The sequence below is a fragment of the Streptopelia decaocto genome (assembly GCF_964273445.1).
Source record: "Streptopelia decaocto genome assembly, chromosome: 4".
Classification (NCBI taxonomy): Eukaryota; Metazoa; Chordata; class Aves; order Columbiformes; family Columbidae; genus Streptopelia; species Streptopelia decaocto.
Window position 1 is genome coordinate 535,625 of NC_138658.1, and position 14,993 is coordinate 550,617.

General features: G+C 54.2%; 1 protein-coding gene across 1 annotated transcript; it reads left to right on the plus strand.

Moving 5' to 3' along the window:
* The first annotated feature begins 4,784 nt into the window (after positions 1-4,784).
* GRSF1 (G-rich RNA sequence binding factor 1) lies at positions 4,785-14,932 on the plus strand. The gene is made up of 10 exons (XM_082050723.1): positions 4,785-4,985; positions 5,293-5,437; positions 6,309-6,464; positions 6,814-6,954; positions 8,321-8,450; positions 11,525-11,685; positions 11,835-11,959; positions 12,858-12,993; positions 13,115-13,198; positions 13,906-14,932. The coding sequence occupies exons 1-9, from the start codon at positions 4,800-4,802 to the stop codon at positions 13,174-13,176; spliced, it is 1,242 nt and encodes a 413-aa protein (XP_081906849.1). The 5' UTR covers positions 4,785-4,799; the 3' UTR covers positions 13,177-13,198; positions 13,906-14,932.
* Positions 14,933-14,993: the final 61 nt, after the last annotated feature.

Here is a 14,993-nt window from a genome sequence, read left to right on the forward strand (position 1 = left end):
GAACTCCCTCCGGCCTCCTTCCCTTCCCTGACAAACGGCATCCCCCCTCCCCTCACACACCCCGTGTCTCCGGCGGGACTCTGCCCTGAGCGCCGCTGTCTGCGGCAGCGGCCTCGGCCTCGGGGACAGCGCAGGCCCCGGCAGTGTGTCCCCAGGCCGGGGAGCCAGAGGAGCAGAGGCCGTGAGCAGGGCCCGGCCTCCCCAGACCCTGCCCGGGAAACCTGGGCTCGCTCCGGCTGTCCCTGGGCAGGACTCCATGGGAGCGAGCGCCCCGTGGATGCCCTGGCGGCCTTCAGGCAGCTGTGGCAGTGAAGCCCTTTCCCCGTTTCCTTGCCCCACGGAGCCTGTCCAGGCTTGGTACCTCAGGCTGCCATTTGCAGGGTCTGTAACCGCATGGAGACGGGTATGCTGTGGAAATGGCACCATTTCTGTCCCTGTGCCCCCGCAGCAGGGCCTGGGCAGGGCAGCCTCCATTCTGTGTGGAGACACCGTCACGGCTGCGGCAGCAGCTTCTGGGCAGGAGCGTGAACAGCCCTGATGTTCCCCACCAAGTATTGCAGGGGAGCCACAACAAGAGCCTCAGCAACAGCGTGGCCTCCTGATTCAGTGTCTTCCACCCCAGACGCTGGCTGTGGAGCGTCCCTGTGTGCCGCAGGTACGGAGCCGATCACTGCGGCTGTGCGCATCGTGCACAGACTGAAACGCAGTACACCGTAATTACTGACACCATCCAGGCTTCCTTACGTGGTACCAACCCACAGATAACCACCATGGTCATAAAAAGAACAGGGAGACCCTAAATTCTACGTTTCTGCCCTCTCACTCAATAGTCCCAGCATTTTATAAAAGAAGTTTCTCAAAATGGCCTCCAGTATTTCAGAAGTCTCAATGTTTGATGTGCGAGCACTGTGGGACTAAGCTGGCTGGGGCCGGGGACGGCTGAGGACACGGCCCAGAGGGAAGATACAGGCAGCTGCAAACTACTGCAGTAAAAAAGGACGCTTTTTGTTACAAACGCTGGGCAAGCCCTTCACCTGACCTCTGCCCCGAACCGCTCAGCTGTGCGAGCGTGCTTAACAAACGCACATCTTCCCATTTGTGGAAACTTAACGTACAGCATGCTCAGAGCATCACTTCAGCCCAAGTTTTCAAATAAGCAAATTGCATCTTTGCTGACAACAATATCACAATTATTTTGCTCTTTCCAAGCAAGAGAGCTGCACACCAAGGTTACACAGTGCAAAAAGTGTCCGGCAGCTCATTTGACACCAGATGACAGCTGCGGGCTGGAGACTGTGCTCTGGGAATCCCTACCTCCTGTTTCCAAACAGGGAACTGCTGTTAATTCTTGGGTTTGTCTCACTCACTTTAAATGTTCGAGGGGAAACAAAGATAGCAGCATCCAGAAGGCTTTAAAATAAAATATATTCATATCAAACAAGGACCACACATTCCATTGTACACTTAGCCACACCCAGGTGCCAACTCTTTCTGGCAGAAATCACAATCCCAGCCTGCAATTTCACATGCAAATTTGCCTCTGTTTAGGTCGGTAAGAAGGCAGCTGGATTCCAGAGAGGGCCAGGACTTCAGCCCCTGCCCCGAGCGGATCCCGCGAGGCCGGCAATCCGCACGGCCCACGCTGCTGCAGGTAGGCCAGGGGAAACCCGCTGGCTTTCACGTTCGCTATCGGGCAAATTCAGTACACACAGCACTACGTGTCCGTACAGCACGTAAGGGGTTTCATCTACAATACTTTACGTGGCAACAAGGACAGTCATCTGCTTCTTTCATGTTTTCAAATGCTGAAACTGCATTTTCTATTTTCCTGGCTCTGTCCTTCACACCAAGTGACAATGCCAGGTCAGTGCATCTGTAAGTAAAAGAAAATTACACTGCTCTTCTTTGGGCACTTTTAAAATCAAGTCTTTTACTAGGCAGTGAAGGTATAATTAAAAAATTAATTTAATGATGTTTGCAATTTTCCTTTTGGCCACATTAGTAAAAGCAGACATGAAAAGGGTCTCGGGGCACTTTGTAACAGATTTTCCCCTCTTGCTCTGATCAAATTAAAAAACCAGCTAGTATTAATTATTTTTAACAACAACCTGTTTTACGTTAGGTATTGAAAAGGTATCTTGCACGGCAGATAAATCCAACTTCTTGCTCAACAGCAGTGCGGAGGGGCATCTCCTGAGCCTCAGGGCTTTTATTTACCGTAACAGATTTTCTCTCAGAAGTAGAGTCCATTCAACACCCGTTCTGTTTAGTGGATAAAAGCAAATTCTATCACCCTCGGCTAATTCTTTTTTCCATTATAAGTGCAGAGGCTTTGCTCCCTCACATTTGCTAAGGAAGCCCTGAGATGCTTGGACAACAGATGCCCCACAAAACGGTGCCTTCTGAGGGTAATTTGCACACAGTGACAAGCTATGGGACAAACAGCAGCGGGATACTTTTCACTGTACTTGGGAAACAAATATATTGAAGGAAAAATGGGTGGAAGACGTGTGTCTGTGTTAGAGTCCTCCTTGTGCCTTGCTTGGTTCTCAAGAGAGGAATGTACCTAACATTCTCTTGGTCCCTAACATTCAGGGATCTGCCAATTCAATGAGATTTCAAGCATGAAAGCTAATCTAGATAAAGATAAGTGTTCCAGAGGAATTCCTACACTTATCTTAATTTTTTGCTCCAATAAAATTCGCTTGTTTATTTAAAGAAGGCTTTGAAGAGAAACGGGACTTGTAGACTATGAAAAACTGGAATGTGAACCACTTGAGCACCGAGGTCAACATTCCTTTGAAAATGTGGATAATACATGATTTACCTTGAACAAGAGATCAAGAGCGCTATTGTCAAGAGACTGTGCTATTGTTAAGGTAATAGTCTGTCACATGAAAGTTACATGAAATAGTTCATAACAGAGATTACTTGCAATAGCTTGTTTTCAAAATACTGATAAAAAACAGTCAAGGCTTCCAAGAAATTAACCAGTTGGCTGCACTACAAGCTGGAAGACTCCTGAAAAAAACAAGACCATATCTTGTTTGCTGGTTTGCAGCGGCCCACAAGCACAACTCTTATTGTCGATCCCAAGACGGGAGCTACAGGATGCCAGCCAGAAGAACCTCCCTGTCACAGCTGTCACCTCCGCACGCTGGGGTCCACGCACAAGGAAAGGCCAGCACACCATCCTTCCAAAGAACCTCTCAGACACCTGCCAACATACCCTGGATCCAAACCTCACAGCCTCCCTCGGCCTCCTTTGCTGGTGGCTGGTTGTGGCTTGTCTTTTGTCTTCCTCCTCTTTCTGCTTCACCCTAATTATTCTTTTGAGTTCAGCATCATCTTACCTTCCCCATGCGTGCACTTACCATCAGACGGGCCAGTAACACCCACGCGTCCCACAGCCCAACAGCAGCGCTCGGCACCAGAGACCCATATTCTCTTTGTCCCACAGCCCAACAGCAGCGCTCGGCACCAGAGACCCCGTATTCTCTTTGTCCCACAGCCAACAGCAGCGCTCGGCTCCAGAGACCCCGTATTCTCTTTGTCCCACAGCCAACAGCAGCGCTCGGCTCCAGAGACCCGTATTCTCTTTGTCCCACAGCCCAACAGCAGCGCTCGGCACCAGAGACCCGTATTCTCTTTGTCCCACAGCCAACAGCAGCGCTCGGCACCAGAGACCCCGTATTCTCTTTGTCCCACAGCCCAACAGCAGCGCTCGGCACCAGAGACCCGTATTCTCTTTGTCCCACAGCCCAACAGCAGCGCTCGGCACCAGAGACCCGTATTCTCTTTGTCCCACAGCCCAACAGCAGCGCTCGGCACCAGAGACCCGTATTCTCTTTGTCCCACAGCCCAACAGCAGCGCTCGGCACCAGAGACCCCGTATTCTCTTTGTCCCACAGCCCAACAGCAGCGCTCGGCACCAGAGACCCCGTATTCTCTTTGTCCCACAGCCCAACAGCAGCGCTCGGCTCCAGAGACCCCGTATTCTCTTTGTCCCACAGCCAACAGCAGCGCTCGGCACCAGAGACCCCGTATTCTCTTTGTCCCACAGCCAACAGCAGCGCTCGGCTCCAGAGACCCCGTATTCTCTTTGTCCCACAGCCCAACAGCAGCGCTCGGCTCCAGAGACCCCGTATTCTCTTTGTCCCACAGCCCAACAGCAGCGCTCGGCTCCAGAGACCCCGTATTCTCTTTGTCCCACAGCCCAACAGCAGCGCTCGGCTCCAGAGACCCCGTATTCTCTTTGTCCCACAGCCAACAGCAGCGCTCAGCTCCAGAGACCCCGTATTCTCTTGCACAGACGCAGCAGCTGCTTTTCCAGATCATCTGGAAGCTGCATGTTCTTGGCAAACCGGTTACGACAGTCCTGCCTCTAACACAGAGGGGTAAATCAGCTCTTATTAGAGTCTACAGGGAAGGGGTGTAAGAAATGTTGTCGTGCTTAAGTCTCACTTAAAACTTGACACTGCTAATACGCTGTGGGGTTGTAGGTTTTTTCCTTCCTGTTCTTATTTATAAAAACGGAAAAAAAAAAAGAGTCAGAAATTCTAAGCCAGCATAAGGCAGTAACAACTTGTCTCGACCCGCCGCGCCCGCCGAGCCCGGCGCGGTGCCACCCACAGCGCGGCACTCGGAGCCGCCGTCCCGCGGACCCGGCCGGCGCGGGGACCGACCCGCCCTGCTCACCTCCGGCCGGCAGCGGCGCCGCGTCCCGGGCAGGGGGCGCCCGTCCCGCGGAGCCCGGCGGCTCCTGGGAAGGAAGGCGGAGCGCTCTCCGTCCGTCGCTCATGGCCGCCGCAGCGCGCCGCGGGCTGGCCGTGCTGCTGCTGGGCCGCCGCCCGCCGCCCTGGCTGCGCCCGCCGCCCGCCCGCGGCCTCCCCGGCGCCGCCGGCCTGGGCCCGGGGCTGGGGCTGCTCCCGGTCCCGCCGCGGGCTGCGGCCCCGCTCCGCGCCGCGCTCCGCCGGTACAGCCAGGTAGGCCGGGACGGGCCTAAGATGGCGGCGCGGGGGGGACCGAGAGGACCCCGCGGGCCGGACGGGTGCGGGTGTCGGCGGCGGGACGGCGGGGCCGGGCCGTGCCCGTGGGGCCGGGCCGTGCCCGTGGGGCGGGAGGGCACGAGCGGGCAGGGCCCGGGTGCCGACCCCCGGCCGGGCGCGGCGGCCGCAGCCCGCGCCATGTGCCGCCCGCTCCCCCGCTGCACGGCCGGCCCCGCCGGGACGCGCACGGACCCGGCTCCGTGGGCCCGGCGCCGCCATCGTGCGTGTTCTCTGGTCGGTGCAGGTGCCGGACGCGCCGCCGCGGGACGGTCACCGCCCGGAGCGGGAGCACGAGCCGCCTCAGGCAGAAAACGACGGCGTGTTCCTCGTCAGGGCACAGGGATTCCCCTTCTCCTGCACGGAGGAAGACGTGCTCACCTTCTTTGACAGTAAGGGAGTTAATGTTCCTGTGTAACTGTTCCGTGTGCTGCTATTGAACCTAATAGCTTGCTATAAGTTTACAGAAAAAATATTTAAAAAACCATTAGCTAAAGAAAGATCAGTTGTTAATACTACTGTAAAACTATTCACAATTTATGCGTATAAAACAAATAATTACCTCCTAACTGCTGGAGGATGACTAGAAACTCATCAGGATGGAGTTTCACGTTCAGCTGACCATGCCTTTCCCTTCTTACTCCATGTTTCTGCGCGGATCCAGTTTCAGGTGGCTCCTCGGAACGCCGCTATGGTGGCTTTTCCCCGCTGCCCTCCTTTAAACTAACTGAAGGGTCTCGAGAATTCATTAGTTAAAACTGCAGTGCTGCTTTTGGAGCCCCACTAATAGGCTTGTGCAGGACTGATCCTTCCGTACTGTAATATTAGGATGCATCCTTACAGAATAGTCACAGATAGTCAGATCCAAGTTCTTAAATGTTTTAACAACCTGTTGAGCTAAATCAAGTCAGTTCGCGTTCTGAGGGGAAAGAAAATACAGCGGGCAGAGTATGACTGAAAGACTGCAGTATTTGTTCCAGGTGTCCAGTACCTCAGAAACAAGTAGTTTCCAACAACACGGGGAAAGGAATTTTACAGTTATACAGCTGTGGAAGCTAAAGGACATCAAATGAGCTTCTCCGTGTTGTGTTTTAGAGCTAAGGTTAGAAACAGGAGTCTCATAGCCTTTGTTTCAGGACACTGTTTTGCACCACTGAGGGAAAGCGCTATACACAGAATATTCATTTTTTAACTTCAGTTGGAAGACCCCCGCATTTGATGCAGTTGCATCTGTTTCTGTATCGTGTGTTCCCTGATTTCTAGGCTGTAGAATTCGAAACGGTGAGAACGGCATACACTTCCTCTTAAACAGGGATGGGAGACGCAGGGGAGACGCCTTGATCGAGCTGGAGTCGAAAGCAGATGTCCAGAGAGCACTGGAGAAGCACCTGCGGTACATGGGCCCGCGCTACGTGAAAGGTGGGTTTGAAATGACGCAGCTTACGTTGGAAGAAAACTCACGATAAAGTGAATAAGAACTGCTGACTAATAGAACAGCCTGGTGTGAGGGGGCAGAGTGGAGAGGTGCAGCACCTAGAACAGAGCAACAAATTGGCAAACAAGGCACTGTTAAGCCATAATTCCTAGACCAGGCAGGAAAAGCAAAGTGGCTCATGCAGCAAGGGGTGCCATTGCTGGTTGGGGAGGGTGGGAGAAGAGACCTCCTCAGGTTTTGGGGCGGGGGGACGCTGCCTTACAAGGCAGCCTGCAGGGTGGCACCTCGTGTGCACAGCCACGGGAAACTGTTGTGTGCCCGTCTCGCCCGCAGTGTTTGAAGTACACGACAGTGATGTGGAGAGCTTGCTGCAGAGCCTGCGGGACGAGTCCCAGGCCATCAATGACGGGGTGGTCATGCTCAGGGGCCTGCCGTTCAGCTCCACCGAGGATGACATCGCCGAGTTTTTCTCAGGTAACTCGGCCTAGTCTGTGCTCTCCTGTTAAGGGGTGTTTACTCCTCCACATTCACGCTTTGCTGGGCTGTTGTTTCTTGTGAAGGACAACTGCAAAATCACATGTGCAGCCTTCAACACCCTACAGAGCTGCTGCCTCCCTGCAGCTAAAAGCAGCTAAAGCTCTCTGGACAAGCTTTTGGCTGCAGTGTTTTCCTGCACCTGTGGCTTTCTGCAGGCCTAAGCTGGGATCAGTGCTCACAGCACTCTTTGGGGGCTGCCATGGAAAGAGAGGCACCTGGATCCTATTCTCTGCGATTGGGTTGCTACCAGTGCATAATTTGGCAAAGTCAGGAGAGGAAATAAACATCTGCATGATAGTTAAAGTACAAATGTATACAGCACAGGTATTCACAGATGTGTGATCATAGTGGCAAGATCATATTCACCACTGTAAACATTTGTTTTTTTCCCAGTGAGCGGCTCTTCCCTGGTGTTGATGCTGAACTGCACCGGCTCTCAGCTGAGCACACCTGTCGCACACCCCGTGCTGGGCGTTCCAGCGCTGCTGCCGCCTTCCTTAGGAAATAGGCCTCTCTAGGCTTGGCAAAATTAATTGACAAATTAATTTAGGTAAAGTTTAGGTTTTAGACTGAACCAAAACCAGTTCTGCCCACCAACTTCTTGCAGTCCAGGTGTGCACACACACAGAGGCCTCCAGCTTTAATAACCAACACGACACCAAAAGCAAAGGCCACCAACAATCAACTTTTGAACTGATAGCCATTAATTATGTTTAAAGGAATCTAGTAGCACAGTTATCACAATGAAACTACATGGGCAGCGTTTTAGAGCAACTACTTCTATTTCTTTAGGAGCTTGGGGAGAGCCTTTGAGAAGGTAAAAAGGTACAAAAAGGCATCCTGAAAAATGAGTGCAGGAGCCCGGCCGGTGTGCACTGTGTCGTGGCACATGCGGCACTCTACTGGATTACAGGCTCCCTAACCACACAGCACAAACACGTGCAGTTGGTTGGACCTGGGTTTTAAAGAGATGGAGAAAAAGCTACCATAATATCCCAGAACATTTGTGCCCTGGACCTCCTTGTCTAGAACTTGAATTCATTTGTTGTTTTTGTAGTTCCTTGAAGCCTCAAGTGAATTCATTATTGGCAGTTAAAGCTTCTGTGAAAACCGACTGAGCCAAATCTAATAAATTGAAATTTAAACAAGTTTTTAAAGTATTTTGGTCAGCATGAGCAGTCGTTTCAGCACTAGGGAACTGCTGGATAAGCTTGCCAAAAAGCAGAAGGGGAAGAGAGGGCTCTTAGAGCTATGGCACAAGTTCCTGACAGTGCGAATGCCTCCTTCTGCCACCCTTGTACAGGTTTGAAAATAACAGACATAGCCTTCGTCTACCGGGGAGAGAGAAGAACGGGAGAAGCGTTCGTGCAGTTCGCGGCTCCGGACATGGCGGCTAAAGCCCTGTCGCGGCACAGGGAGTACATGGGCAATAGGTACGTGCTTGCGGGGCTCCCAGCGCACGGTCAGGCCGCGCTTGGCTGGCCTGCTCCGTATTATGGACCACGCTGTTGTGCTCAACGCTCCTCATACCCAGCACCCAGATCTTAGCTTCAAATTTCACAAGTCACGGCTACATCTTTCTCAGACTGTTACTTTGTGGCTTATAACATTTTTATTTTAATATTGTTCTCCAAAACACTCTGCATAAATACTCTGTACAGCCCAAGTGCTGCCTCCTTTGGTGATTTTTTTTTTTCCTTATAGAACCTTGACAAAATCGGAGAAAAACAGATGAAGCCGTTTAGAGGCTCCTGTGCTCTGCAGAGGCGCCCTCAACACTTATAGCGCACAGGAAATTTGGGCCTATCAGAGAAAGTGGGGGGTTTATTTTGATTTTTGCTTGGGTTTATTTTGTTTGGGGTTTTGTTTGTTTGTGTTTTGTTTTTTAAGTTTTCCCGACAGCAGCCTCGTCCCAGCAAACCCGGGCGACGGCGTTGGGAGGGGGCAGCGCTGGGGGGACTCCCCCTGCCCGGTCACAGACGCAGACACTCGCCCGGCTGAATTCCCAGGCGCCCCCCACGCGTCCCACAGTTCAGCCCCCTCCCTTCAGCCCGTATCAGGCTCTCGGTGTCCCCGGAGGGACGTTGCACAGACACAGTCCCCGCTCACCTCTGCTCCCGTGTGGCTGGGGCACCGTTGGTGGCCGCTCCGGTGAGCCCTCACACCTGGGGGCCGTTCTTCTCCTTCCTCAGGAATCCGCGTTTCACAGCCTCGTGCCAAAGCACTCAGCCCTGTGCCATTAGCTTTGCACAAAATCCTCTCTTCTCTCAAGCAGAAGCATAAACAGCTTTTTCCCAAAATCCTGAGCTGCACTTGGGGGAAAGAAAACTCTCCTTTTAACCTCATCAGGCTGGTGATTTTCCCTAAATACCCCAGTGAGCTCTTTCTGACCAGCAGACCCCGAGAGCCCTCCCCAGACTGCCACTCACAGTGCACAGCATCAGCTTCCTGTTTCCCATCTGCCCCTCCTTTTATTTACACCCGCCCATGTTGAAACAGCTGCTCTTTGGGGGTACCCTATAATTGAATTACCTGACATACTTTCTTGACCTCCCGAATCAATCAATCAATCAATTAATTAATTAATTAATTAAATTATTAATTAATTCATTAATTAATTCACTAATTAATTCATTAATTACATTTAATTAATTCTCAATCGGCTCTTTTATTTTTGATCTCGCTAGATCATGAACTGATCTGACCCGCGCACCTGAGCTCACACATCTGTCATGGGCCAAGAAACTGTTGTCCAGTCCCGCTGTCACCTTGTGTTCAATCATTGTTCTTGTCTGATTTATCCAGCAATGGCTGGAGCCGTGTCCGGCCTGTGCCTGAGCTCATGGCTGAGCCTGGAGCCGTGTCCGGCCTGAGCTCGAGCTCAAGGCTGAGCCTGGAGCCGTGTCCGGCCTGTGCCTGAGCTCATGGCTGAGCCTGGAGCCGTGTCTGGCCTGAGCCCGAGCTCATGGCTGAGCCTGGAGCCGTGTCCAGTGCTGGGCCCGAGCTCACGGCTGAGCCTGGAGCCGTGTCCGGCCTGTGCCCGAGCTCAAGGCTGAGCCTGGAGCCGTGTCCAGTGCTGGGCCCAAGCTCACGGCTGAGCCTGGAGCCGTGTTTGGCCTGAGCCCGAGCTCATGGCTGAGCCTGGAGCCATGTCCAGTGCTGGGCCCGAGCTCACGGCTGAGCCTGGAGCCGTGTCCGACACTGAGCCCAAGCTCATGGCTGAGCCTGGAGCCGTGTCCGGCCTGTGCCTGAGCTCAAGGCTGAGCCTGGAGCCGTGTCCGGCCTGAGCCCGAGCTCATGGCTGAGCCTGGAGCCGTGTCTGGCCTGAGCCCGGGCTCATGGCTGAGCCTGGAGCCGTGTCCGACACTGAGCCCGAGCTCATGGCTGAGCCTGGAGCCGTGTCCGGCCTGTGCCTGAGCTCATGGCTGAGCCTGGAGCCGTGTCCGGCCTGAGCCCGGGCTCATGGCTGAGCCTGGAGCCGTGTCAGGCCTGAGCCCGGGCTCATGGCTGAGCCTGGAGCCGTGTCCGACACTGAGCCCGAGCTCATGGCTGAGCCTGGAGCCGTGTCCGGCCTGAGCCCGAGCTCAAGGCTGAGCCTGGAGCCGTGTCCGGCCTGAGCCCGAGCTCAAGGCTGAGCCTGGAGCTGTGTCCGGCCTGAGCCCGAGCTCACGGCTGAGCCTGGAGCCGTGTCCGGCCTGTGCCCGAGCTCATGGCTGAGCCTGGAGCCGTGTCCGGCCTGAGCCCGAGCTCATGGCTGAGCCTGGAGCCGTGTCCAGTTGTGCCACCCCCTTCGTCACATCATTCCTGTGACACCCTTAGTTCAACCTGTGGGAGGCTCAGCTGGGGAAGTGACTCTAAGGAAGGGGCTCTGGAGCACAGAGCTAGAAATGTGTGTTACAATTTTATACATCCACTCACCAAGCAAATAAGTGCTTGGATTTTACTCTTTCCGCAGTGTAAGGGGATTTTGGTGGAGTCCCTTCATGCTGCTTTACACAGTGGTGCATTACACTCATAACTTTCACGCAGTCCCCCCATTACATTTTATCTCATCAATTTCATACGAATACATAAAACGCTTAAGGCGTTACTGAAGTTTTTAGTATGACCCTGTGCATCTTCTGTGTCTGCTTGTTTCACTAACCAATTTTTTTTATTTCTGGAACTAAACATAATTTTGGCTTGTGTGAGTGTTATTTATTCTACAAAAGCTTTGAGTACACTGTGAACAAAAGCCGCTGCCCGGGCCCCGCTGGTAGCGCGTCCGCAGCGTGGGGGGTTATACAGAGGAGCCGTCATTGCAACTTCAAAAAGGGTTTCATAGAAATCAGGGTGCAATTTAAATGAGTGGATTATTCAGAGCTGTTGCTTGCCATGCGTGGCTGTCACACCTGGTACGAGTGGGGCTGAAACAGGAGCAGGTCCTGAAGTAACGGAACCTTCTCAAACCCGTGAGCTCTTTGCGGAGGCGCGAGATGTGCTGTGTAACCTTTTCCTTTAATTCTAGATACATAGAAGTGTACGTCAGTAGAAAGCATCAAATGCAAAGGCACGTGCCTTACCACAGGCAGCCAGTGACCTACCCCAAAGTGAGGAAAGAACATGAGTCTGTTTCTGAAGAAAGGCGATGGAGCGACACGGCAAGTTCTGATGCCGCAGGAGAAACTCGTGAGTCCCTCTGTGTCCTGCGTGTTCTTTAGGGCACCTTCATTTTACCCTCGTTGTCTGCCGTGAGCGTGACCCTGCGTGGCTACAGTGTCCCTGTGAGGGAGGTGGGAACTGGAACCACGAGTGACGGGGTTTCCTCCATTCCACAGAAGTGTGCAGAGAGGAAACAGAGAGGCCTGCGCACATTGCAGAACCCGAGAGCGTCTCGTCACCACTGCACTTTGTCCACATGAGGGGTTTTCCTACCCAGACTAGTGCCCAGGACATAATCAATGTGAGTAACAGGAAAACTGGGAATGAAGTTAGCTTCTCATTACCACTGCAGACCTTTAATTAATTGTTACAGATGAAGTGACTTAAGGTTTGTGCTTGACCCATGCCTGTCAGCCCCCGGTGCCGCAGGGCTGCCGGCTGTGCTGGGAACTGGGCGGTGCTGTTGCCGAGGGTGACGGGCTCCGGGCCGCCCTGCGCCAGGCACAGCCGCAACACGCTGTACGTGGAACGGGTGACAGGCTGCGCCGGCCCCGCGCCGTGGGCACAGCCGCAACACGCTGTACGTGGAACGGGCGACAGGCTGCGCCGGCCCCGCGCCGTGGGCACAGCCGCAACACGCTGTACGTGGAACGGGTGACAGGCTGCGCCGGCCCCGCGCCGTGGGCACAGCCGCAACACGCTGTACGTGGAACGGGCGACAGGCTGCGCCGGCCCCGCGCTGTGGGCACAGCCGCAACACGCTGTACGTGGAACGGGCGACAGGCTGCGCCGGCCCCTCCGCCCGTTACGTTTCAGAGTAGCTGACCGTACAGCAATGAACTCCAGAATGGTTTACTATTAAATGTACTTTGTTTTAATAGTCTACAGCATCACAGAGCCAGCATACCAGCACTCAATGGCTTTGATGTGCACAGAACACGTGCTGCATGGGGATTTTTGCTCGGTGAAGAACTGCTCTGCCAGGAGCTTGCGGAGGGTGGCAGCTGCGCCCAGGGGACACTTGATTTGGGTGTCCCTCGGCCTCCCCGCCCAGAGAAGGGGGCTTGTGCTGCTCAAGAGCTCGGAACCCCCACAGCTGCACATGTTTCCTGAGTAAAACACCACGTTTCTCAGTGGAAGAGCACGTTACTGCTCTGTTGTTTCTGTCACACCAAACCTGGTTGTTTTCCTCCGTTCAGTTCTTTGCTCCCCTGAAGCCCACGAGGATCGTGGTGGAATACAACTGCCATGGAGACGCCGCGGGACAGGCGGACGTGCACTTTGAGAGCCGCGAGGACGCGGAGGCCGCCATGGCCAGGGAGGGGTCGCGGCTGCGTAAGTACAGAGCGGGTCTGACAGCCCGGGCGCTGGGCACAGCTCGGCCGCTGCTGCCAGGCCCCGTGGAAAGAGCGCTCTTGTTCACATTACACAGCCTGCCTCTCACATTGTTCCCCAGAGTGCAGTGCCGTCGAATTATTCCTGAACGGACACCCAAAGGCAAACCAGAACTGCTCGTGACAGCGGCGCGGCCGCAGCTTTGGTGAGTGCATCCTTTCTTCCCTGTTGCTCATTTCCCATTGTTAACAACGGCTGCCTCAGGCTTGTTATCGCTGATACCTTGTATTTCATGGAGCTCACAGGAGAGACATCCGAGTGGCTGAGGGTGAGTGTCGCACCTTACCCGGGTTGGGATGGGGCCCAGGCGCTCTGGCCTGCAAACGCAGGGTCCGCAGCAGGAACTGTGGTGCTGGGGCCCGGCCGGGCAGGACGTGCCCCTCCAGAGCCCGGGGGCTGGTGCGGCTTTGCAGTTCACTCCCCATAAAACCGCTGGCGCGAGCGGCTCCAGGTTCGGAGCGGGGTGTCCCTGGCGTGGAAATGGCTCCACGCTGGCCAGGGCTGGGTGACAGTCAGGCTTTTGCTGTATCGTCACAGACAACGAGCTTGACAAAATAACATTGGTCAGGTTTGGGGTTTCTGGGGGTACTGGTGGCTCTTGTTTGGGTTTGTTTTGGTTTTGTTGTTTTGGTTTGGGTCCATTTGGGGTTTTTTTTGGTTTTGTTTTGGTTCGTTTTTAATCCATGTGCTGTTTCAGAACCAGGCTGTGATGGTTACACGGGCTGTCCCGTGCTGGGAGAGTTTTGGGATCGTTGTTGCATGTAGCCTGTGTATCTCCTTGAGGCTCACAAGGAAAGAACTGCAGGAAAGCAGCAAGCAGGGCAGTGATTTATCTTTTTTCTTTCATTTTAGGCCAAAGTGAACACATTCCGTGGGTACGAGCATGAAGATCGAGCGTGAGCGTTGCTGTTCAGTAACAAAGATACACTGTATACATTTTAGGATTGTGTAATAAATGTAATAAATTCTGTTGATACCCTGTGGAAAGATTGGCTGTTGCAGCAGCAGCTGCACTGGAGGAATGGGGAGGCAGCAGCACAGCAGGTGTGTCTCCAGCTGCGTGCTGCTGCGGAGGCGTTACCGGAACACAGCACCTAACAAAACCAGACCCAGTTCAGCTCCTCCTGGCAGAAGGCAGCGGGTGCGCTGTGCGGTGCAGCCGATGTTCATCCCCCTGCACATCTGTCCCCCGTTAGCGGTTGTGAAACGCTTTCAAACACGTAGTGGAGCAGAATGGGATGGAAAGACCACTTGGGACACGGGATACAGATGATCAGGTTTTTATTTTTGTGTGGAACAAAAAACATTGGGGAAAAAAAAAGCCTTCCCTCCCACCCCCCCAAACATCCAGGTGTGAACCCACGCTCCCGCACCACCAGCAGCACCTGAGCAAACGAGCCTGGGACAGGCGCAGCATCACGAGGCGAAACGTCCAGCTGTGCCCAGCAGACACCCCCGGGGGCCAGGAGAGCAGGGAGGGGCTGGTGCCGCACAGCTGGCACAGCTGGCACAGCTGTGTGACCTCCCGACGCTGCTGCGCCTCACGGCAGCCGCGGCTCCATTCCCAGGGGTCGCGGCGCCTGCCCGGGGGCTGCTCGGCGGTGCCACCTGTGACCGCAGGGACCCGCCGGCGGAGTCCAGGGCCAGGTACAGCTCACAGACGGGCCCTGGAGCTGCAAAAGCTGCACCTACCGGCACTAAAATGATGTACAGTAAGCGCCTGGATTCCAGTTTAACCCTCCAACATGGAATTGTGTGGGTCCCACTTTCTTCTGGGCGATGAGTCACTCTGGGTTTGGATGCAGGAAATTTGCCATCTCATAAATGTGTACAGTATGGACACAGAACTGTTCAATAAATGCAGTATCTTCTCTGGTGTCTCAGGCCTTGAAAGCAGCGTGCCCACACTTGAACTCCAGGCTTCTCAAACTGCAACACTA

What these genes read in the sequence shown, in the direction of transcription:
- GRSF1 (XM_082050723.1), top strand. Translation starts at nt 4,800, where the DNA reads ATGGCCGCCGCAGCGCGCCGCGGGCTGGCCGTGCTGCTGCTGGGCCGC. An exon ending in CGCTCCGCCGGTACAGCCAG is followed by an intron (nt 4,986 to 5,292) that starts GTAGGCCGGGAC and finishes TGGTCGGTGCAG; the next exon opens with GTGCCGGACGCGCCGCCGCG. An exon ending in TGATGCCGCAGGAGAAACTC is followed by an intron (nt 11,686 to 11,834) that starts GTGAGTCCCTCT and finishes TCCATTCCACAG; the next exon opens with AAGTGTGCAGAGAGGAAACA.